General features: G+C 39.0%; 1 protein-coding gene across 1 annotated transcript; it reads right to left on the reverse strand.

Annotated features, from left to right (window-relative positions):
- Window positions 1-1,000: 1,000 nt before the first annotated feature.
- Window positions 1,001-23,158, reverse strand: erlin2 (ER lipid raft associated 2). The gene is made up of 12 exons (XM_051950317.1): window positions 23,080-23,158; window positions 21,479-21,586; window positions 20,717-20,798; window positions 17,212-17,258; window positions 16,902-16,963; window positions 16,571-16,696; window positions 12,240-12,313; window positions 9,848-9,906; window positions 6,235-6,326; window positions 6,069-6,158; window positions 5,146-5,225; window positions 1,001-4,973 (listed from the first exon to the last, which is right to left on the reverse strand). Exons 2-12 carry the CDS (start codon window positions 21,583-21,585, stop codon window positions 4,794-4,796), a joined length of 999 nt encoding a protein of 332 aa, XP_051806277.1. The 5' UTR covers window position 21,586; window positions 23,080-23,158; the 3' UTR covers window positions 1,001-4,793.
- Window positions 23,159-24,212: the final 1,054 nt, after the last annotated feature.

Here is a 24,212-nt window from a genome sequence, read left to right on the forward strand (position 1 = left end):
AGATGTTCTGGAGAAGACTTCGTGCAGTGGTCCGACTCTCCCATAATCGGTATAATATCTTGGTGAAATATGAACGCATCTCTGGACAAAAATAAATGCTGTGACATTGCAGAAGCTTACTGAAACGACGCCATGGTGAATGTGTACCATTTTAAAGCAAGTAGTGGTCCAATGGTATGTTAGTGTGCAACTGTTTTATTGGACGTGCAGTGTATATAAACAGTATAACTGAGTAGTATAATGTATATATTATAGTGTCAAAGAGGTAATTTTCTTTACTATGTCTGAGCACATTTTCACTTCAAAGGACTTTTAAAAAAAAGTAATTAATGAGTTGATGTTAGAATTGTGCAGTAGGAGAAAGTAACTAAATACATTTACTTAATTACTGTACTTTAGAGATGGAATTAGTTCCTCCACCAGCAGTTCAGTGCCTCTCAACAGGCAGTAAGTTAATCTGGAATGACTCATTAAGAAAGCGGTGGGTGTACTAATTCCTAGATACGTAATCAGTACACAAACATTTGTTTGCGTGGTATTTCCCCAAAAGTTCCCAAGAAAGTCATCATTTGTCACTAAATGATATGTGAATGAACTGATATAATCACTGAGGTCACTCCTGAGTTGTTCCTATGGACTCCTTGGAAGGTACTTTTGCTTCTTCTTGTAAATTGTTACTTTCTGGAGGGTTCTGTCGAACTTAACGTGACACAGTGAACCAAATGAATCATCTCTGAGCCTTTTCCCCCGTTAGTTATGATCGATATAACGGGGGTGGGAAGCAGTTATATTTTAAAAAAAACTACTTAATTGATTTGTGATAAGAAACTGTCAAGAAACGTTTATTATTGTGTCCTCAAGTAATAAAATCTATTGTGCAGTTATAACAGTAGTTTAGATATATGGAATTTATTATGTCTGTACATACATTTATAGTCTTTCACTGAATCGTGGAAACATATTTTACATCACACTTAAATAAAAGATCTTCACAATGTCATTGATTTATCAAAGAATAAAACACAGTACTTTTATTGTCAAAAGACAATAACTTGATTGTACATTCACAATTGAAATCAGTGCAAAATCACCTGTTGCTAAGTCACTGTCAGTCTAAATTAATCTGATAAATTGGAATGAAAATACTGACATCTGGAGGATGCTCAGAGAGCAAACTGGTTCACTTTGAGAGAGTGCTGCAGGTAACAGGTGGAATAATAGCGTTCTAAGAAATTATTGGTGAAAGAGTCATTGGATCTCTGTACTAAAGCAACACTTCCTCACAGTAGTGATGTGTTCGTTTAAGAGAAAAAAGCATACCAAGTTCCCAGAACCAATGCCTAAACATGTCCTACATTAAACTACCGTCTTCGCCTTGAGCTACAAAATTAAATGAGTCAGCTCTTAATGTTGAGTGGTTCTTTGGAAAACACATCAATTGTTTCATTTGGTCATTAACTCAGGCATAGGCAGCTTTTATCAACAGCTGCTGATGTAATGCCACTTTAAATATTACAAATGCTTGACAACACGTTAAACAGAGCAAGGGTTGCAAAAGACACATTAAATGGAGTTTAGTATTTGGTCATCATCCTGTCAAAATTTCTAGAAGATGTCCACAGTGAAAAACGGACTCCCACAGACTACTTTGATGCACACAGATTGTTACAACTCCTCAGTATTAACTGCTTTCTACAGATCATACCATTGCTACAGCACACATCCTCTGACTTTGTGTGTCGTGCTGCCAAAGGCGCAAAGGCAATTCAATGTACATAACCTGTAAAGGTTCCTAAAGGACATACATGAAATTATTACAAATATTTGAAAATAGTATTATTAAAGAGCGATAAGTCATACTTAATTAAATCATTCAAATCTAAAAAGTTCCCTCCTGACCCCTTCAGAAATGTGCAGAATTTTTGAGTACAGTAACTTAAAGCAGTATATTTGAAGGAGCCTTGTGAAAGTTACAGGTCCTCAGAGTACATCGGGGTGGATTCAAATTTCACACGCTTGAATTTGCATGAACTTTTCCAGCATTCTTGAGCCTTTATCATTCCATATGTAAGAATACATCATGAAACATAAACTTTGAGTGAAAAGCATCAATGAGCTCATTTCAAAACTGCGACCAGATTCATTTTACATCCACTCCATGTGTCACAATCTAGAGAAAAACAAAATCTCTTTTATTGGTCAGCACAATTTTATCCAGAGCCAACTTGGAGCATCAAAATCCTGGGACATAAAATAGTTTTAATGGTCAAAACAAATGATGGCATATCAAAAGTGTAATTTTTGCTGATGCTTGGCATAAGGCTCTTCTTCCAGCCATTACTTCCTGTTTGTCACAACAATTTTCTGATATAGGCTCCGTCACTCAGAAAACATTCAGTATAAAAGTAAATTAGTCTGACTTCATTTAATATACTTAAGCTACAGTACAAAAAAAATCAGGTGATTGTGAAGAGTCAGGAGGGAGGACATGACTAATGTTGGATGGATCGACCCTGATGTCCATGTCTGTAATGTGGTTAGGACAAACCATACAAAAGCTATTTTTTTTTGTGTGTCACAATCCAATTTAACCCGTTTAAAATGAGCACTGCCTTCAAAAAGAAATGAATGAAAACAGACATTAACACCTAAACAGTCTGTAACCAAATACACAGGGTGACAAATACACACATAGACGGACAAATGTACAGCTTTGTAAACTGCACAAATTCAGTGAAAAATCAGTAGAACCCCTCTGCTCCAAAGAAGTTCTACAAACCATAGAAAAAGCAGTGATGTTACATGAGTCTCAACAGCTACCACAGTACATTCATGATCCCTGTGTTTTGTCTACATTTGTGGTCAGGGCCCATATTTTTCAAGCAGGTCAGAGGGAAATCACAGCCAGCCCACTATCCCTAGAGTGACATTTGGTGTTTCTTTCAGGAAAACGACAACCAACATTTTTACCATCTTAACAGCTGCCCTGCTTGGTCCTTCTGGTCACACAGAATATGAAAAAACAAGATGGTTTCTTCATAGCTATTTACTTGTTTTAAAGGTCGAGTGACTGATTTTTTTTGTGAAGTTATTTCATTTGACCACTAAAAACGTCCACTGAACAGCTATTGTCCTGAAGTGGGTGCATGGGGCTACATAAAAAGTAAAAAGGGATTACGGACACGCAAATGGATGAATAGTTGTTCTTATAAAACGGTTTAGTCGTCCACTGAGAGGACAGGTTTCATAGATGAACAGTAGATCAGCATCTACGTATTCTGCGTATATGCACTACTACCACACATGCAATGACCGTGCACGGACCACAATAATTAGAGGGTACACACCCACTGATCATGAAATTTCAGACCCCGGCAGACACATCTGCAGAACAGTAAGAATTGCAATAATCTGATAGTTTGCATGAAAAGACATTCTTCAAAAACAAGCAAAAAACAACCCACCCTCTGCTTATTACTAGCATGTGTGCTTTCTTTCTTGATTTACAGTACAGACATTGGATTTGGAGAAATATCAGCTACCCCCATCAAACTTGTTGCAGTTAGTCAGACACAGCGGTAAGTTCTCTTTCAGATTACTCTCTTCTAACATTATATCCAAAGCATTCAACTGGAAAATAAGAGCAAGTTCTTCAGCTGAGAAACTTACATCTTATACTGGGCATAAAAATAATCAAATATTACATTTGAAGGCATCATACTAATAGTACTCGTACTGCCTTCACACTGCAATATAAAATCAGTACTGCCTCTTTCTTCGTGAAGTCTTTCTGAATCATTAACTTGTAAGTTGTCAAATGTTTGCTGGGATTTGCAGCTTTGGCTTCAGTTCTTAACTCAAAATCATGTAAGTGGACATCAAGTAAATAGTGATGCACCATTTTACAAGATTCTTGGTTTTAAAGGAATCAAGTGGAAACACTAAAAAGTAAGCTGGGGGCAGCATTTTTGACCAACTCACAGAGCTAACGTTAGCTTAATCGGCTAGCTACCGTGCTGATAATCAAAGTAGCCATTTCAGCTAGTCAAAATCATTTATGTTGTCCACGTCTGACCCATTGCTTAGAAAATTACAACAAATTTCAAGTCTTAAATCAGTCACTGGTATCACTGTCAACTGAATATGTGGCATGAGAGAACTGAAAACAAACTGCAACTGTCGCAGAGATAGCACTTAGCAAACGTTCAGTTAATGAAACAAGAACAACGTAAAGGGAATAATCATGATTTTGGTCATTGGTAACTCAATTCATTGCACCTATAACCCTAATTGAGAATTTTCAGTAACATCTATTGACATTTTTATGGTTTCTTTGAGTGCTTGATGAGGACATGTTTCACATTCATGGATAATGCAGTACTGACATGTAAGTATTTATGGATTTATGATCCTTGCTGCTCTGGTTAAATGTACTGGATGCACAGCCTATAAAAGCTGAGTAACAGCAAGGCCAGGTTTAAATTACTATTGTGGCTATTTTCTTCTAATTTACAGTTTGGTGTCGATAGGATGTCACTCTCTCTCAGGACAGAGGAAAACAGAGGAAGCCACTGCTCTGAGGCTGAAACATTTTTCTAGTCGGTCTTCCAGTGTGGTTTCTAGCAGTGATTCTGAGGTGTTTGAGAAATAAAGGCCCAGGTCAGCAGATATTCTCTGGGCCACTGGGAGAACCTGCCAGTCAACCAGCTAGCTCGCTGATGTGCCAGGCTATTGCCCTGCAGCAGGTTGTCCTCCACCAGTGGATGCTCCTGTAGGTCCCACTACTTTCACTGCTAATCCAGATCAAGGATGTGCTCACCAACAATGTCCATGGCTGCAGAGGCCTTGATAGAGCTCCCTGCTGAGCCAGAGTCCACAAACATGTTGGGTATGTCGTTCCCAAAGTAGATTTTGCTGTTGGCTGCGATGGCCTTGTACTTCATTAGCTCCAGATACTCTGGAGTTAACTTAAACTGGAAGAGAAGCAACAAAAAACTGATTATGATGAGCAGACTGGACTCTCCAGTCCTGAACCCTTTGATGCGCAATGTGGGTCAGGAGATACCCATTTCCACTGGATTTGGGTAGGTTTTGACCCATGATGTGCATCAAAGGGTTAAGGTGGGATGAGTGTCGTCTCTTTACCTTATTGGCCTCAGCAGTTCTCTGTGCTGTATAGAACTCTGCATCTGCCTTGGCTCTCTGCCGGGCCAGGAAAGCACTGTCTATCAATCACAAACAGACACTGTCAAGAGTCAACAGGTGAGGGAGGGTTAAAAAAAGTGCAATCTGCTTTACCACTCAGACAGCAGGAAGCTGGCATGAATACTGAGATGGACAAATATGGGTTTGACCAAAACAGCAAGTTCCCACAGTCCAACAGCAAAGCAAAGCAACATGAATTTTCTTAGAACTCTTCTGTGTAGTCATGAAAACAGCTCACTGTGGCCTCCGATGCTCTGCTTCACATCTTTGTTGAAGTGCTATTGTTTGGCTTTTTGTTCAAAAGAATCACACCCAGCGAATAGTCACGGTGGAAAAAACAGGTGGAACTGATAGCATCCCTGATTGCAGGGTCATCACCCTGCTCTTCTTATCAGTGAGTCAGCAGGCGTTACGGTGGAACTAGCATATCTTTTAATCATATTTTTATATGATATCCACTACCTTTCTTGCAAAGACATGCCTAATATCAGCTTTTGAAGATTCCCTTAGTGGAGAAAAATGTGTTATGCTTCAGTCTTCATCTGAATCTGAGCTGAAGAGTGAGACTTTCAGTGATAATAACAGCAGTGGAAAATCACTAAATAAATTTACTCAAATACTTATAGGTACTTTCACTTTTCTTGAGTGTTTTCAATTCATTCTACGTTGCATCATCTGACAACTGTGGCAGTGTTAATATAAAAGAATTACAGTGAAATAGAATCCACATTGTTATACGACCTTCCCTATTATGTTAGCATCTATGACATAATCAAATTAAAAACACATTGAATAAACCATTTTTTTTGCTAGATTTTCCTGAGGACGGCGCTTTTCTTACATCTCCGCCATTAGATACAAACCTTCAATTTCAGAGATTTTCTTTTCCGTTTCCTTCTCCATCACTTTCTGGCCAAACTTGATTTCTGCCACTTGTGCTACCTTCTCAGCCTCTACAAAGCAAATAAGCGGTTTCAGTTTCAGGTTTAGAGTGCAACCATGTTACATGATTGTTTCATTTTTACTCACCTATCACAGCTTTAATCCTTTCTGTCTCTGCCTCCTTTTCTACAACCTTCTGTGTCTGTTGAGAGATCAGCAGCTTTGTCTTCTCGCTCTCCCTGCAAATATTTATGCACACTTTTACATATAATAAAGAACAAGATGTGGTGTTTGCTGCTGTATGCAGACAAACCTAGTCTTGGCAGCACATTTCTTTTTGTGTTTCTGATTTTAACATCAGTGTAGAACTGTACGCACTCCTCCCCCTAAGAAACTCAGCTTTTTTTTAACCTGACTTACGGAAAGTATGATTTACAGAGAAGGCATGAGCGGTCAACCAATGGTTGATTTAACAGTGAGGCGAACATTTTGGAACTGCATGTCTGAGTGTAATGGCAGCACTGGGACTGGGCCTGCTGCAACTTCAAACTCCCAGTCCAGCATCTGAACCCTGTGTCATCATGGGAACATGACTCAAAATGCTCAATCTGCTCCAAATCTTGGATTTTAGCATCAGCCTCAGTGGAAGTAATCCAGTTACTACACAAAGCATCTCAATCAGGCTGTAATGCTTTTATATCTCCCTGTTGATCCCTCTAAATTAAAACTGCTGCTTAAAAGAAAAAAGTGACTTCCTCCTGACAGCCTGGAGCTTATTTTTATAGCCTGGACCTTATTTTGTAACTGTTCATTTTAAAATGTGCCTTGTTTACATCACTTTCTAGTCCAGGGAGGCAACACCAACACCCAGACGCCCACACGGGCTGTAAAACAAAACAGTATCAACATGTTCTGAACCAGGGACAGGAAAGTGAAACCAAAAGTATACTCATCGAAAGTCTATGTGCCCATTACAGTGAAGGCTGGAGATCAAAGCAGAATCATAATGTTGCTCTGAGAAAGTTAATCCTGGAGGTTAGAGAAACTCCGCCCCTCCCAAAAAGTCCACATCATGAAATGCTAATAACCTATGACTGCTTGTACTGGATGTATACACAGCATATCACTGCCTCCCCACAGCTCTGCAGATACACTGCAGGGTAAATGTTATCACAACCCACAGGCATGATAGCAAATTGACATAAATAAAACCTATAGAAAAAAATGTTAAAAAAGAGCATTATAAACTATAAAAGCCACAAGAACAAACAGACTTAAATATATATGCAACTATTTCCAAGAAAAGGAGGGGAAAAAAATTGACTACATACAATTCTTGAGTGTATCTGTATCTGATATCTGTATATCTGATGTGAGAAAATGCTGCCCAGACCTATTGCAATTAATTGTACACTACTGTTTAAAAGTTTGGGGTTACCCAGGCAATTTCAGGTTTTCCAGGAAAACTCACACTTTTATGGATGTTGTTTTGACGATTAAAATCATGATATAACCCATGATATTGATGCTCCAAGTTGGTTCTGATAGAAATTGTGCTGACCAAAAACAAGATTTTGGCTCTAGATTGTGACACATAGAGTGGATTTAAAATGAATCTGGTTGCAGTCTTGAAATGAGCTCATTGATGCTTTCACTCGAAGTTTATGTTTCATGATGTATTCTTACATATGGAATGATAAAGGCTCAAGAATGCTGGAAAAATTCATGCAAATTCAAGCGTGTGAAATTTGAATCCACCCTGATGTACTCTGAGGACCTGTAACTTTCACATGGCTCCTTCAAATATACTGCTTTAAGTTACTGTACTCAAAAAATCTGCAAATTTCTGAAGGGGTCAGGAGGGAACTTTTCAGATTTGAATGATTTAATTAAGTATGTCCCATCAGCATTTCACAAGACAATTTACAAATGTTTTAATGTAATAATTTCATGTATGTAAGAACCTTTAAGTACATTGAATTGCCTTTGTGCCTTTGGCAGCATGACAGACAAAGTCAAAGGATGTGTGATGTAGCAATCATTTGTACTCTGAGGACCTGTAACTTTCACATGGCTCCTTCAAATATACTGCTTTAAGTTACTGTACTCAAAAATTCTGCAAATTTCTGAAGGGGTCAGAAGGGAACTTTTTCAGATTTGAATGATTTAATTAGGTATGACTTATCGCTCTTTAATAATACTATTTTCAAATATTTGTAATAATTTCATGTCTGTCCTTTAGGAACCTTTACAGGTTATGTACATTGAATTGCCTTTGCGCCTTTGGCAGCACGACACACAAAGTCAGAGGATGTGTGCTGTAGCAATGGTATGATCTGTAGAAAGCAGTTAATACTGAGGAGTTGTAACAATCTGTGTGCATCAAAGTAGTCTGTGGGAGTCCGTTTTTCACTGTGGACATCTTCTAGAAATTTTACAGGATGATGACCAAATACTAAACTCCATTTAATGTGTCTTTTGCAACCCTTGCTCTGTTTAACATGTTGTGAAGGAGCAGGAGTGATGGTTGCTGGAAATGTTCCTCTGTACCCCTATGTAGATATTCCATTAAACATCAGTCATTTCCAGCTAGAACAGTCATTTACCACATTAACAATGTCTAATCTGTATATCTGATAATTAATTTAATGTTATCTTCAATGAAAAAAAAATTGTATTTCTTTCAAAAATAAGGACATTTCTAAGCAACCCCAAACTTTTGAACAGTAGTTTATACTGACAGTGACCGTTTCTGCTTCTTCAACATGAGCAAGTTTGAACTTTAGATGTTTGTGTTTCTGCACCTTGTCATGTAAATATTTTCATAACAAAGAAAAATACTAAAAAAAGAAAGACTTCTAGCTTCTGTGTTTTCTTCCACATTGTGAGGCTCACTACACAGCGTTCAGATTTTTACATCATGATGATGCCACAAAAATGAAACTTACTTTTCTAGAGTCTGGAAAGTTTTGCAAATATAAAACCTCCATGCAACAAAAGATCACTGGGGGTTTCAAGAGGAAAAAATGAACTTGCATTCAGGGGTGTCCTGTCAACAGTCCCTTGGGTGGCTCATAATGCATCCATGAAGGATACTTTGGGAGTTGCAACCAACACAGACACTCAGCCTTTCTATTCATATTTTCTAGACACCACTTACTGAATTTCAAAATTCCTTAGAATTATAATTGAGTACCCAGAGCACTCACCTGCAGGTTTACACATGATTATGTTTCTGCTGTGAAGAATTTTAGGTATTTATTTTATGTGGCTTACTGTGATGTTAGTGTGCATATCAGTCTCTCTTGTTTCTTTTTGTTGTTGATCAGGGTCATCATAAGGAGTATTTATGCCTTCCATTTCACCATGAAACAAACACACTTGTGGGTAGGAGACACCAGTTGATAAACATATGTGCTATTAAGGAAGATCAAAATTCTGTTAGTTGCTTGACAATGTATGAGACTGACTTGAAAACATCCACTTCCCACTGCTGCAGCTTCTCTCATTCTGACTGCAACTAACTGTAAGTCTATTAAGTTTTCTTATGACAGTGGCTGTGACTCAGCACAAGCATGAAGTCTGAGTTAGACGCTCACAGAGTGACATGAAAGAGCAGTTTTCCGTCTCGACAGGACTTGGCAGGGGGAGTTGGAGGAATGTCAAGTCTATTCATTTGGGAGGGAGAGTAAATCCACAACAAAGACTTTGGAGGACAGGAAATATTCCTTTTCCTTGCATGGAAAAAAAGAAAACTCACATAAGCTCGTAGTTCCTCCGAATGCTCTCTGGGATGTTGGGTTTTGTGACACGGACCGCCTGTGGAACCATGAGACAGGGAAAGAAACATTCAGCATTCAACAGGAGTGAACCAAGAAACACGGCTAAATAAGGGGTTTTCACCATCTAGGGGGGCTGTTAAAGAAATCAGGCAGTTGGAGAGAAGCCCAGAGAAAAACACTGTCCCATTAAAGACCCACTGAACTGAAAGACCACTGGTTATTCCGAAGAGCCGTAACTGTTATTTCAACTGTTTGTGGACATTGACAGGAAACACAGGGCTAGAGTATTAGAGCCCATTGAAGCATTTTACTCTCAGGAATGAAATGAGGGGGTGAATTCAACAGAGGAAAAAAACTCAGCAACCACTCACAATATTACGCAATGATTTGATTTCCCGAAAAACAATGTTTTTCTGTTGTTTTAATAAATGGTCCAGGAGTGAGGCTTCATAGTGGCTGGGAAAAGTGTGCAGACTGGATCAACTACTGCATACTGGGTTGCATGAGTTTCCTGTTACCATTTCCAGCTTCAGTACCCTGCAGTTCAGTGTGGCTGAGGTACCCCCCCCTCCCCAGAGAAAGACAACAAGGTGACAAACGCAGAGGCAAAACCTTCTTAGTAAAGATAAATACAAAACTGTCATGCCCCAACGTGTGGATTTTATCGCAAAAGGTCTCAGTCAGTTTCCTCAAAGGAGAAAGTTACATCCTCTGTTTTTCATGGTGAGATATTATCTATTCATGTTAGCTGGTGTAACTCTACGAAATGTTGCAAGCTGCCTTGTCTCCTCCGTCAGTTTAAGATTACCTGCACTACTGCTCAAAGGTTTGGGGTCACACAGGCCATTCCATGTTTTCCATGAAAACTCACACTTTTATTCATGTGCTAACATAACTGCACAAGGATTTTCTAATCATCAATGAGCCTTTCAACACCATTAGCTAACACAATGTAGCATTAGAACACAGGAGTGATGGTTGCTGGAAATGTTCCTCTGTACCCCTATGGAGATGTTCCATTCAAAATCAACCGCTTCCGGCTAGAATAGTCATTTACCACATTAACAAAGTCTAGACTGTATTTCTGATTCATTTAATGTTATTTCATTGAAAAAAGTTTCTTTGTTTCAAAAATAAGGACATTTCTAAGCGACCCCAAACTTTTGAATGATAGTGTACATTTTCAAAAATGTGGCTGTCTTGTGTTTTTTTTTTTTTTTTTCTTTCTTCTTTTAATTGTATAACTACCCAGCTTCAGTGTGCAACCATTCTGGTCACAGATCTGACTGAAAAACCGTCTTTGGAACACAAATAATAGCTTTATTACTTACAGTGGTGACAGTAGCATGCCTGGCAACGGCAACCTAGGTAAATTTGACATTTAAACATCTTCTGTCCCAATTTAAACTGCTGCTGCTGAGCCACATATCACCACAAGTTAGTTCATAGCCTGCGAGAAGAACTGAGACATGATAAAACAAAGGAGCACAACATCTCCAAGAACCTAAGCTCTTGCCGTGTCAAGTGTGCAGCCAGCACAGCAGTCTTCCTCCCTGCAGAGTTTCAGTGACAGGCAGCAACAAACAAAAGTAGAAAAGAGTCCGATGATAATAACAAATGAACAATAGTTATAATATAGCCCAAGAGGAGCTATTTTTCACTAACTTTAAGTCTGAGATTCTGATGAAAATAAATGGAAAAATGTACAAAAAAATGTATCTGTATTGTAATTTCTGTCTAGAATCATTTACATAAAGCGTTTAAAATTTATCAATGTAGCAACTGATAAAAAAATGAAGTTGCTGTGATGAAAGATTTTGCATGCATAGGCTGGTAAAAACGTAGGTGCATCATTGCAACCAATGTGAAACGGTAATGTGGAGCTCTGCTGCCTCTTGTTTCATCTCACAGAAATGTTGTATCATCTGTGCAGGATCCATTAAAAGAATAGTTTGACATTTTAAGAAAAACACTCTTTTACTTTCTTGGCAAGAGTTAAATGAGAAGATAGATACCACTTTCATATCTGCTGGTTTAGCTTAGTATAAAAACCAAAGCAAGGGTCAAACAAGTTATCCAATGTTTCCTGGAGGCTTTTCTGATCCTCTGGCAGCGTCATGAAGACAATGAGACACTGCACCAGCCTACACATAACTGCACTATACTTTCTGCACAGATTAAAGAGATTGTTTTACATACTTTTTGATGTTTTCTTGGTGAGGGTAGAACATCAACAACAGCTAATTTAGCATAGCTAAGGGATCAAAGGTCAGTCCTTCTTAAATTGTAGGTACTTTCCTTTAACTACATGATCTTAACAGCATAATCTAGCTTGCTCTGGTTTCAGCCGCTCTGACAGTCTTACTGTACCTGGATGATAAGTCCAGGTGCCATGGCTGTTAGATCCTCTTGTAGCGTCAACTTCAGGTTTTCATCGATTTGGTCTGTTTGGGGAAAATTCAAATAAAGATGAGTGAGCTTACGGGTAGAAAAATGTCTCTTTGATTTCAAGCTCTCTAAAAGTGAACTAAGTTCTTTTCAGATATTGCATTGCTCATTTCAATTGCTCCCACTTTTCACACTGAATCCTTTAATATATTGTCTTATTTCATAATTTATTAGACAGTGTATTCTATGTACAGTGTCCATGAGAGAAAGTAATTTAGGATTTATATTACTTCTTATCTGCTCACTTGCTGTATGTGCAAGTTTTTCCTGGAAATTCAGTTATTAATCCATCCAGCGGGCAAGGAGGAACATTTCTAATATCCTCCCAGGGTTGTACAAAGGTTTTTGTTATCTGCTCTTTGTCTCCACACCACACAACCAGGTATGATATACATTACCGTTTAAAAGTTTGTGGTCACTTAAAAATGTACTCATTTTGGGGAAAAAAAAGTATTTCTTTCAATGAATATAACATTAAATTAATAAGAAATACAGTCTAGACATTGTTAATGTGGTAAATGACTATTCTAGCTGGAAGCAGCAGATTTTTAATGGAATATCTCCATAGCGGTACAGAGGAACATTTCCAGCAACCATCACTCCTGTGTTCTAATGCTACGTTGTGTTAGCTAATGGTGTTGAAAGGCTAACTGATGATTAGAAAACCCTTGTTCAATTATGCTAGCACATGAATAAAAGTGTGAGTTTTCATGGAAAACATTAAATTGCCTGTGTGACCCCAAACTTTTGAACGGTAGTGTACAATTTAGGTACGAGCTTCAGCATAGGTTTTTGAGACAACTACTTAGCTACACTGGTAAAGCAATGGTATAGTAATGTTTGTTTAGCTTCCTTCCAGCTTTGCCATACAAAAGCCTCCCTCTAAAGACCCTGTGGACAGTTCATTTTAGCATCTGTAGAAGGAATGTTGTTATCTGTATTGTCCTCTATGGTGAACTGCTAGTTTCTTGCTGTTTGTTTGTTTGTTGTGTTAGAGCGGGTCGTCCAATGATAAAAGGGTCGGCGGTTCGATTCCCACTCTGTCCTAGTCATGTGCTGTTGTGTCTTCGGGCAAGACACTTTACCCGCCTTGCCTCCAGTGCTCTTCACTGGAGTATGAATGCGAGTGAATGTTGGTGGTGGTCGGAGGGGCCGTAGGCATGGATTAGCAGCCACGCTTCCGTCAGTCTGTCCCAGGGCAGCTGTGGCTACAAATGTAGTTTACCACCACCAGAGTGAGAATGTGTGAGTGAATGAATAATGGATCCATTGTGAAGCGCTTTGAGTATACCTTGATAGAAAAGCGCTATATAAATCTATTCCATTATTATTATTATTAAACATTAGATTAATTAGATACAATCTGGAAATGCTAAAAAATATACTTGGGTTGAACAAACCCTTAACAACTTCTTGATTCGTGAAATGTGTGTGTTATCAGTACATTTACAGTATCTGTAAAAGGGATTCCTTTGATTGCTTTTGAGCATGGAATCATGGAGAATTTCATTTTATTTAAAGTAAAAAATGGTTTTATCAAGTAATGTCATTTAAAAGCAGAAAACAGAAAATAAGTGTTTGCATAAGTATTTATCCCATTTAAGTCAATATTTAGTAGATGATACTTTGGCTGCAATTCCAGCATTGAGGATGCGTGGATAGTCTCAGTCAGCCTTGCACATCTGGACACCGCAATTTTACAGCCTTCTTGTTTGTAAAACTGCTTTTTTGCGTGCCAAAAAAAGCATTAGGATGGCCAAAAAGCTACATTTTTGGTCTCATCAGACCTAAGAACCTTCAAATAGTTTATTTCAGAGTCTCCCATGTGCCTTCTGGTGAACTTTACTCCAGATTTAATACAAACATTTTTCAGCAGTTTCTTTTTGCTACTCTCTCATAATACTTTGACTATTAAAGAAGGCACAGAAAGCCTATGGGGTCCCCTGGCAAACTCCACTTGCAATGCACCCTTTACATGAAGTATTCAGCAGTTTCAGGTCCTCTCGGGGTCTGGTATCACGGCTATGCTTGTACTTGTTGGAATATAGCTATGAACCTTTGATGTTAGACGCGATATGGAGGAATGACTTGCCGAATCTGGACACAGAGTTCAGCTGGGACTCTGTCTGGGACAGTATCCCACTTAGATCAAGGAATCCGGACCATCAGCAGATCCATCTGAACATTATTCATAGGACATACCTGACTCCTCGCACACTTCACGCTATGAAACTATTGGGTAGTCCCAACTGTACATTATGCTCTTCAAAAGCACTGGGAACTTTCTTCCATATGATGTGGGAGTGTCCTGGGGTTACAGACTTTTGGGCTATGGTTGCGAGAGAACTCTCAACTCTTCTGGAGACATGTCATTCCCCCCTCCCCGTCTGTGCTATTGTTGAACGATGTATCCCAACTTCAGTTAAGGACTATACAGAAACGTGTCTTCTTCTCTGGACTAACAGCAGCCAAGAAGTTGTTGGCCTTGAGGTGGAAGCCCCCTCACACGCTGTCATTCCGCCAATGGGCTCTCACATTTTTAGACGTTGTATACCTCGAACTATCTACTGTTCGGCTGCATGGTGCAAGGGAAGATAATGTCAATATATGGTCGCACATTGCTGAGAAGATTAAGGAGTTGGTCTGATATACCTACGGCTTTGTCACAGAATCACTTGTTATTTTTTGCTTTGTTTTTAATTTTTTTACCTGTCTGCTAGTTTTTGTTGGACTTGGGTGGGTGGGAAGGGATGGGTTTTATGTTTTGTTTTCTCTGGTTAACTGTCACGATTCAAAGTGGTTGTAATCTCTGGCTCAGATTTGCAATAAATAAAGAAAACATTTGATCACAAAAAGACTATTAAAGAAGGACATTAGTTGCTGTATGCAAAGTTTCCTTCTCAGCTACTGAAGCTTCCAACTTCTTCAGAGGAATCAAAGGTGTCTTGGTGTCCTCTCTCACTAGTCTTTTAATTGCAAAGTCCCTCAGTCTTTGAGGACAGCCTGCTCTTGGCAGACTTTCATGTGTCATATTTGTTTGATTTCTTCACAATACATTTTGCGGTACTGCAGGTTCAGCATTCAGTTACTTGGACATATTTTTGTATCCATCTCTTGACTTGTAATTTTCAAAAAACCTTTCACAGAGTTGCTTTGGGTGTTTTTAGCGCTGATTCACCAGTGATCAGACCTTCCAGATACAGGTGTCTTCATACTACAATCACTGAGACACATTCACTTCACTCAAATGATCTCCATTTAACTGTGTGGTTTCTAGCTCCAAATAGCTGTACCTGTGTTTAAACAGGCGAGTCACTTTAAAGGGGCTGAATACTTATCCAACTTTGCTTTACATTATATAGTTTACATTTTTGACATTACTTTGTAAAAATCTGTTTTCATTTTTAACCTGGCATTTTTTTGTCAAAAAAATCTAAATTAAGTAGACCATGATTCAGTGTTGAAAAGCAATAAAAAGGAAAAATTTCCAAAGCAGGTGAACACTTTTCTGGACAAATGTACCAATTTACAATGTTTCCAATGTAACAAGGAATGATGTGCATGTTGTCGGAGTCACACAAAATATTAAATCTAGTTCATATGTCTGACATTCAGAGCTAAAAACAATACTGTCAGTGATAATCAGTGTACAGTCAAGTTATCTCAGCTTAATAATATCTGTCAATAATTACTCCAGATCTGACTCAGTGATTGATTTGTTTTTGTTTAAGATTAATAATAAGAAAAGCATGAAAGCAACTTCTGTTGCTTCAGTACTTATTCTGGCAACAACTGTGGAACTTGTTGCTGATTGATCAGAAGCATTAGGATTAGTGTGAGATTCACTCTAATTCATTCTATCATAGACAGAAGGAATATTCAGTTTGCTTACTGTAAATACACTCCTCTCTTTGGCGTTATCCCTCTTTTACTGATGACAGATATGTGTGTGTCTCAACATTACCCCATGGATGCGTTTACGTTCTGGGGACTGTGTTTAGCCAGACAGATGGTAACAATCATAACTGTGGGCTCACTTTCCTAAAAGTGAAAAGAAAACACAGCTAACTCCATGCTCATATGCACAGCAGCTGTTGCGTGTAACAGGGTACTGTACTGACAACCTAATGAGACGAGCTATAAATACGAGGTGAAGTGAACCCTGAGCTGTAGGCTGACTACATGCTGTTCATGCAGACACATTGTTAAATTAGTAGTCAGTTTATACGAAGTCTGTAGCCCAGCACACTCACCAAATAAGCCGATGTAGACTTCCTGCAGCGAGTGAACACTGCAGAACTGGTTGAGTTCGTGGTGAACTTTGTTGAAAATCAAAGCTTTGTCGTAGTCTGCTGTGAAGTTCCTCACTATGTCATACACTGCAAAGGAGAAAACAAGTGCTCGGTCAGCTCAAGAAAAACATGCTGCTGGTTAAGCAGCAGCAAAATAATGTCTGTCCTCATCTAATAATGTCCGTCTGTCAGTGCTGAAGAAGTTATCATCATGTGTGTTGAATCCAAAACAAATGGAAGGGGGAGTTCAGGATAAACGTACTGTTTGATCTTTTTGACCTGCTGAGTTTACCTGCTGATGGAACGAGGTAGTTCACCACTTCTATGCGGTCAAAGTAAATCATCACTCCTCCACTGAAAGAAAGAAAATACAAAATAATCCCTTTTAGCCAGACGCTAGTGGGAAATGAAGGGGACGACAGTCTGGATGAGTCAGTGACTCAGACATGTGCTGACGAACCGCTGACTCCTGCAGTGGTGGCGTAATACTTCACCAAAGGTATTGTGTGGGGGTCTGTGTGTTGTCTATGATGAATGCTATGCGTAACAAATCTCACGATCACATCTGATACTATTTAAGCCAATCAAAACAGCAAACTTACCTTGTGCCGCATGGTACATTCTTCACCTCATCTGTCTGCAGCGTCGTCTGCAAGTCAAAAGCAAACATTTTCAAGTTTCATTTATTATTTTCTAACACTCCACATGATGGGAAGTCTTTTATGTGTTTATTACAAAAACACCCACAGTGGTGGTCCTGAAAGTAAATCCATCAACACTATATGAAATCAGGGCATTCAGTTCGTTAAACTGAAGAAAGCTGGAGTTCAGCTGTGCACAGAGGAAATACAAAGCAAGATAAAGAGTTGTTCCGTACATAAAATGTAACTTTACAGTAAAAAGAGCTGAAATAAATCTCTGTGACGCACTGTCACAACACAAACTCAACAGTATAACACAACAGAAGTTGTACATGTTACACTCTGTTGTACTGGAACCTTAGGTTTGTCCTTAAAACTCAGGAGGTGAGGTAATGGATGAATAATATTTTCATTTCCTTTCTTAGGGCAGCAGAGCACTGGCAGACTAGATCAGGTTTCTAAAGTCTGGTGCCAGAACACACCATTTTTAAATCTTACAGTCCTGTTTCTTCAAACAGCGTTGGAGGAACATCCACATCCCTACAGCAGAGACAGGCAGTCTATCTGGAATCAGATTTTAATTCCTCCCAACAACCCCAATCCGTGTGTAGAACATTCCTGATGAAGGCTGCAGCCTCCCCAGTAGCCTCCTGCTGTGATCAGTTCACATAATGACTGACGTCAACACTGAAAATGCATCCTCATTAATACAGGGTGTCCCAAAAAATGATGATGAAGTATGTCAAATTTTTTGGGATACTCTGTATTTTAACCAAAGAATGTTTTCAAATTTTTCAAAAAAAATGTTTCAATTCATTGTAACTAGCGCTGGACCCGAATATCCGAATATTAGTTCGCTACGGCGGTATCCGGATATTAATTTTGGTATCCAAATATTCGCCCCCCTGCCAGAAAACTGGATGATATTCTGGAAGAAGCACCACCAGAACTGTGTTGTCATTAGTAAGTAGCGCTTTTTGATATCTTTTGTCCTTGTAACTGCTAAATACAAATATACGCTAAAAAGTCATATAAAATGAATTTACATGGAATGATCAATTCAATGTTGTGGATGAAAAGTGCTTCTTTAGGAAAAATCAGTAAAAGACTGAGAAATAGATAGAAAAATAGTCTTTCGTGGCAACCTGGCAGCTTCAATCAGTTTTAGAAACAGGAGCCCTTTATGCATATCAAATGTCATTATCCTGAAATAAGCTGTGACTGTTAAGCAAAATACCTCATTTTCACAACTCCATTGTGCTTCTTAGCTTATTCTGTTTACTGATGGAAACTATACAGTTTGCTACAGCTGAGGGTATTATTATCTTTGTTGTTCTGTTATGAAAAAGTGGAAGCACACATTTGTGGACATTTTAAACCTTGAATAAGTAAAAGCTGGGAGACATTATGGCTATCTTACTTCATTTAAATCAATACATTGTTTATTTTACTCACAAAATACAAGGTTTATGGTGCAGAGGTTCATATTAGTTGGCACTTCTTGTTTTGTTGCAGATTATTATTCTTTTGTGAATGTGAACAATGAACTCAATGTATCTCTGTACATACGTGTTTAAATACACACACTGCCTGATAAACGATGCAAACATTTACACATGAACAACGGATCATAAAGCATACATTGTCCTACCAAATATAGCATTTCTATTTTGTGGGGATATTTCACACTCAGCCGTGTCAAATCTAATATAAAACAAGCACAACCCTAGTAAACACAAAATACGAGTGATAAAATGATAATTGCACGTATAGAATCAAAAGGTTATATCATAAAAGTATTTGTCCCCTTAATTACTACATCCAAAACACAACCAAACTGTTTTGATAACTGGTAACAGATGTCCTAAACAGACCCAGGTGTACTGCCAGTCCTGTTAAATCATATCTTTAACAGACCATTTCAGAGGCATGAAGTTGGTGAAGAAGCTTCACTGTTGGCACACAAGGCCAAAAGCAAAAGAAATTTCAGAAGCGGGGAGGAAGAAGGTCATGAGAAAACATCAGGAGGAGCTAAAAGCTTTTTCTGAGGCTCTGGCATTTCACTGATGCACAGTGAGACAAAACATCTACACATGCAGAGGACTCAAAACAACAGTGAGCATTCCCAGAAGTGGCCAGGCTCTTAAAATTCCTCCAACAGCATGACAGCGACTCAATGAAGTCACTAAATTTCACACAAAACATCCAAGAATCTGCAGGACCTTCTCACCTCAGCAAAGACTAATGTTCTCGACACTAAACTACACTGTCCAAAGACACAGGGAACAATTGGTATCATGGGAGAAGGACAGAGCAAACATTAAGGCTGAATTTTGCCACCACACACCCTGCTGACCCAAAGCCTTTGGGAGAATGTTTTATGGATTGAAGAGGGGGAAGCTGAACCGTTTATATCTGCTGGGAACCAAACACAAACTTGAACAAAAAGAAGATTATACCTACAGTAAGGCATAGAGGTGACAAAGTAATGCTGTGGGGATTCTTTGCTGCTTCCATAATTAAAGGAATTCTGATCTCTGACCAGAAATCCTGAGGGAGAATGTCAGGTCATCAGTGTGTCTGAGCTGAAGCTGCAGTGTTGCTGAGTTACTAAACAAGACTGATCCCAAGAATAGGAGGAAGCCCAACTATGAATAGCTTAAAGAGAATAAGAGCCAAGTTTCAGAGTGACCTAGTCAAAGTTCACTCTTCATCTTCATTGAGATGCTCTAGTGGGTTCATGCTTGCAGACCCTCCAACATGGCCACGCTATCACAGCTCTACAAGGAAGAGTGCACCAGTATTTCACCACAGAGACATCAGACACTGATTTCCAGTTATCAAAAGCATCTGGCTGCAGTTATCGATACCAGTAGTGGAACAATTATCTATTAAGTTCAGGCATGGCTCTTTCACATTGGTAATTTAGGCATTAGATAACCTTTCTGATTCAGAATCAGAATCACTTTATTCATCCCCGATGGGAAATCCAGTTGTCAGGGTTCTTATCTGTTTAATTTTGAATTGAATAGCCTGACTGCTGATGGCAAGAAAGATTTCCTAAATCTTTCGGTCCTGCAGCTCAGGGATAGGAGCCGTCCACTGATGTTTCGTTGTTCATTGAGGCAGATGTGAAGTGGATGATCCATGTTTGTCAGAATGGCCTCCATCTTGCTCAGTGCCCATCCAGTTATATTTTAAACCTATCATTGTTGGTTCACTCAAGTTGCTTTTGTATATTGTTGAATGTTAGATTGACAGTTTAGTATGAGTCACATAAAATAGAAAAAAATCAGGAGGGGCTGAACACATTCTGAGATAACGGTTGACAATAATAATATCTGTTATGCTAAACTTAATGGTGTCATACAGACAAAATGTTTAATAGGTAGATTTAAGCTGTACAATATACTGGCAGTACTAGTGGTTTGTGATCTTCTGCTATAACTGACTTCACTTGACTCACCTGAACAGATTTGTAGGTGGTGATGAATGGAAGCATGAGATGGAAACCAGGGCCGCTGGTGGCGGTCAGGAGAGCCCCTCCCCTGCGTGACACAAAGTTACATAAAGAAAGGGTTCAGTGCAATTCTCCCAAAATTTGAGCTAGTAATTCAATATTCTACTGTGATTACTTGTACTAAGAGCAGTTATATATTTTAGAGAAACTCCAAATAGAAAGGGAGTTAAAGAGAGAGATAAAGAGGGATTGTTCCTCACAGTTAGAACTCAGTGCTTCTATTATCCCTCACTCTGCTGCTGATGACGAGTTCAGAGATTACACATTCTTGATCATCTCGTCTATAGTTTCTCAGAGGAATTACTGTAAAAGGATCAATTTCGGTCTTGGCCAACACCACCATGAATCACAGGAGAGCACTGTCTTTTAGTGGCTCACCATTTGTGCACAACCCCCCAACTGAAGCAATGGAAATCTGATTTTATCTCGCCTGCCATAAAAACACAGATATTTGCAGCATGTCTAAGCAAGTGGTGCGCATTTAAACACCCTGAACCTAAGAAGGTGTGGTGGCACAGAGCACCACACAGCTGGCCTTTCTGGCCCTTTTAATACTCAAACAATTACAGTAATCACTGTGGAATAGTCAAGACGTTCATGGCAAATACTTTTGAAGCAGGTGCTCTTTTCTTTATAGTCTCGGCTTTACAACAGAGTAGTGTAATCTCTCAGGCACAAAATAAAAAACAACGTGTGCTGCTGACTCACCTGTAGTAAACTCCAGTGTGTCCCTCATCAATCTTGTGCACAGAGGCTAAAAGCGCTGCTCCCCCAAGAGCTGCAATTATTGAGAATACGGCACCCCACTGTGCCATCCTGGCAAGCAGACAGGAATGACAGCATGTGAAAATAAGCAGATGGAGGTTCACTTTTGATGTTCCCACAATGCCTGCCTTAATTACGATCAAATGTTTACTCTTTAAGCTTGAAGTGACTGAGAAACTGCCTGTCCAGCCAGTTAACACTCAGTGTGCTATGTACTGCAGTAGTAACACATTGGAGTTGGCCTCTCACTCCCTTGCTTATCTCCTCTGAGCTCAGGCTTAGCCAGGCATCAACCGGGACTCAGTGACCTTGTCACTCTTAAAGAGGATTGAAGGTAAAATACTAAAACATTGTAACTTCTCCAGTGATAAAGCCAATTAATATTAAAATACTGTTAACACCATAACACTCCTTTACTTACAAAAACATAGAGATACAACACATGATATTTTTTTTTAATTGTACTGACGGAGTTGGATGAGAAGCTCGCTCAGCTTTGGTTAGTAAGGATTTACACAGATACAATATGGTGACCCTGCTGGCTAAACATTGAACGTGCCTCCAAATCACAGTGGTATACAGCAGATATTTACATTTTCCCTTAGGATCAATTAAACTTTGAATTATTGAATGTACATCTTCAATGTGGATTAGACATTTTGATTTGTTTGCTGTACAACTCTGCTTTGCTACTGTTTGTATTCAAATTAAGTTGGAGATATTCTCTTCAGGTTACATCTGCTTGTAGAAATGACCAAACACAAAATGAAGTGAATACAGAGCAACAACTGTTCTACAACAGGCTCTGACCGTACATAATGTGTAGTAAAGATGTATAGCTGTTCCGTAAAGAACAACACATTTATAAATCATCTGACTGTATATTGGTAAAAACGCATGGCTGCTGCAACATTTTAGACAAGTAGAAAGGGTTTTCTCACAGCATTTCAGTAAAAATAATAGATGAAGCCGAATAAAATCCTAGTTTGTGGGAAGTGGTGAGCACGCCTTCTTCGATTCACGGAAATCTGTGGGTCAAAGTGCAAACTTAACATAACATCCAAATGGACACCTGTTTAAAAGTAATAGCTGGATGCCGAATTGAAGGGACAACTCTAAAACATTGTTTGAAACTGTTAAAAAAAAAAATCAAAATATGACAACTATGTAGGGCTACCGAAACAGTCGATATAAAATATCAAAATATTTGAATGGAGTTCGGATTCATGGAGTCCGGGGCTAACAGCATTAGCTTGATATAAGTTATTTTTTTTCTACCTCAAAGACAGGGGTTTGTTAAAGTGGAACACCTGTCTAGTTTCAATGTCAGTTACTCTAACGCCTCAACCCTGTCTTGAGTGTGAGTGTTAAAGCACAACATAAGGCCAAACATTCATGAACCTCCTGCTAACGTTGTAAGTTAGCAAAACAAACTCAGCACGTCTCAGCACATTTGAACATATTACTGTCATATCAAACAGGAGCGGGGCAGCTACTAGTTAAACAGATAGAACCACATGTTTCTCCTGCTCGGCAGGTCTTACCTGTAATTTCTTGTAGGATGACACCAACAGACAGAAACAGGACCCTCAGACGCCTCCTCCTCTTCCGCCTCCTCCTCCTTCTTCTCCTGTAAAATTCACTGCTCGTTGCAGTGGCGCCCTCAGGCGGACAGTCAGCGAACAGCCTCAGTTTTACAGAGCTGGAGTGTTTGGTGCAAGTTTCTCATTATTGGCTCGTTTGGGGCCCCTGCTGGTGAAGAGGACCCCAGCGCCAGTTTTATTTGTATTCCTTCCTGCCATCTTCTTTTCTCTTGAAAACTGGAAAAATTTTCCATGCTCCCACCAGGGAAGAGAGGGACAAAAACAGCTGTGGTAGATATGATGAGCTCTAATCATCTTGGCCAGCATGGACAACACCGACCACCCCCTCCATGAAACTGTGGACAACCCGAGGAGCAGCTTCAGCAACAGACTGAAACAACCCTGCTGCTCCAAGAACATTACAAGAGGTCATTCCTCCCACAGCAATATAACTTTTCAATATGTCTGTGTCTGGCAGATCACAAAAGGACTCTGCCATTCAGCCTGCTGATTAAACCAATTTACATACTGGACACTTTACATTCTAAATGCTGTTCATTACATCTGTAAACTTATCTGGCCCTATTCATGTCATTTGCACCTCTAAGCACACTCTCATTTGCACATTGTGTTCATTTGCACATTTCTGTATCACTCTTGTATATTTTAATAATTTTTCTTACTATTATATAATTTCCATATTCTGATCTAATTTTATTTTATTCAATTCAACTTCAATTTATACCTGGCCTTAACATTCTATGCTGTCTAATTGTTTATCCCTTGTTGAATATCCAACAACAGAATTTCCCTCTGGGGATTAATAGTCTGTCTTAGTCTAATCACAGGAAATAATTACTGCAGTTGGCAAATATAATAGTAATAATAGTACAATAATAGTACATATTCATTCTGAGGAAAAATTAGAATTGCTGACAAATTCTCAGTTCAGCTGAATTCAGTTTTATTTAAATAGAGCCATTTCACAAAAATAAGTTGACCACCACTATGTCTGGTTGGTCGTTCAGCAGCTGCATGTCAGTCTGGAAATTCAGGTCACAGTCTTTGCTCTGTTTGGACTTACAGACTTCTAA

The sequence above is a fragment of the Acanthochromis polyacanthus genome, chromosome 7, assembly GCF_021347895.1.
Source record: "Acanthochromis polyacanthus isolate Apoly-LR-REF ecotype Palm Island chromosome 7, KAUST_Apoly_ChrSc, whole genome shotgun sequence".
Taxonomy (NCBI): domain Eukaryota; kingdom Metazoa; phylum Chordata; class Actinopteri; family Pomacentridae; genus Acanthochromis; species Acanthochromis polyacanthus.

Excerpts from the sequence above, each read along its gene's own strand:
- erlin2 (XM_051950317.1), bottom strand. The coding sequence starts at position 21,585 with ATGGCACAGTGGGGTGCCGTATTCTCAATAATTGCAGCTCTTGGGGGA. Across the intron at positions 6,159-6,234 it reads AAGGATTAAAGCTGTGATAG|AGGCTGAGAAGGTAGCACAA; the intron begins GTGAGTAAAAAT and ends TTTGCTTTGTAG. Across the intron at positions 5,226-6,068 it reads GAAAATCTCTGAAATTGAAG|ACAGTGCTTTCCTGGCCCGG; the intron begins GTTTGTATCTAA and ends TGTGATTGATAG.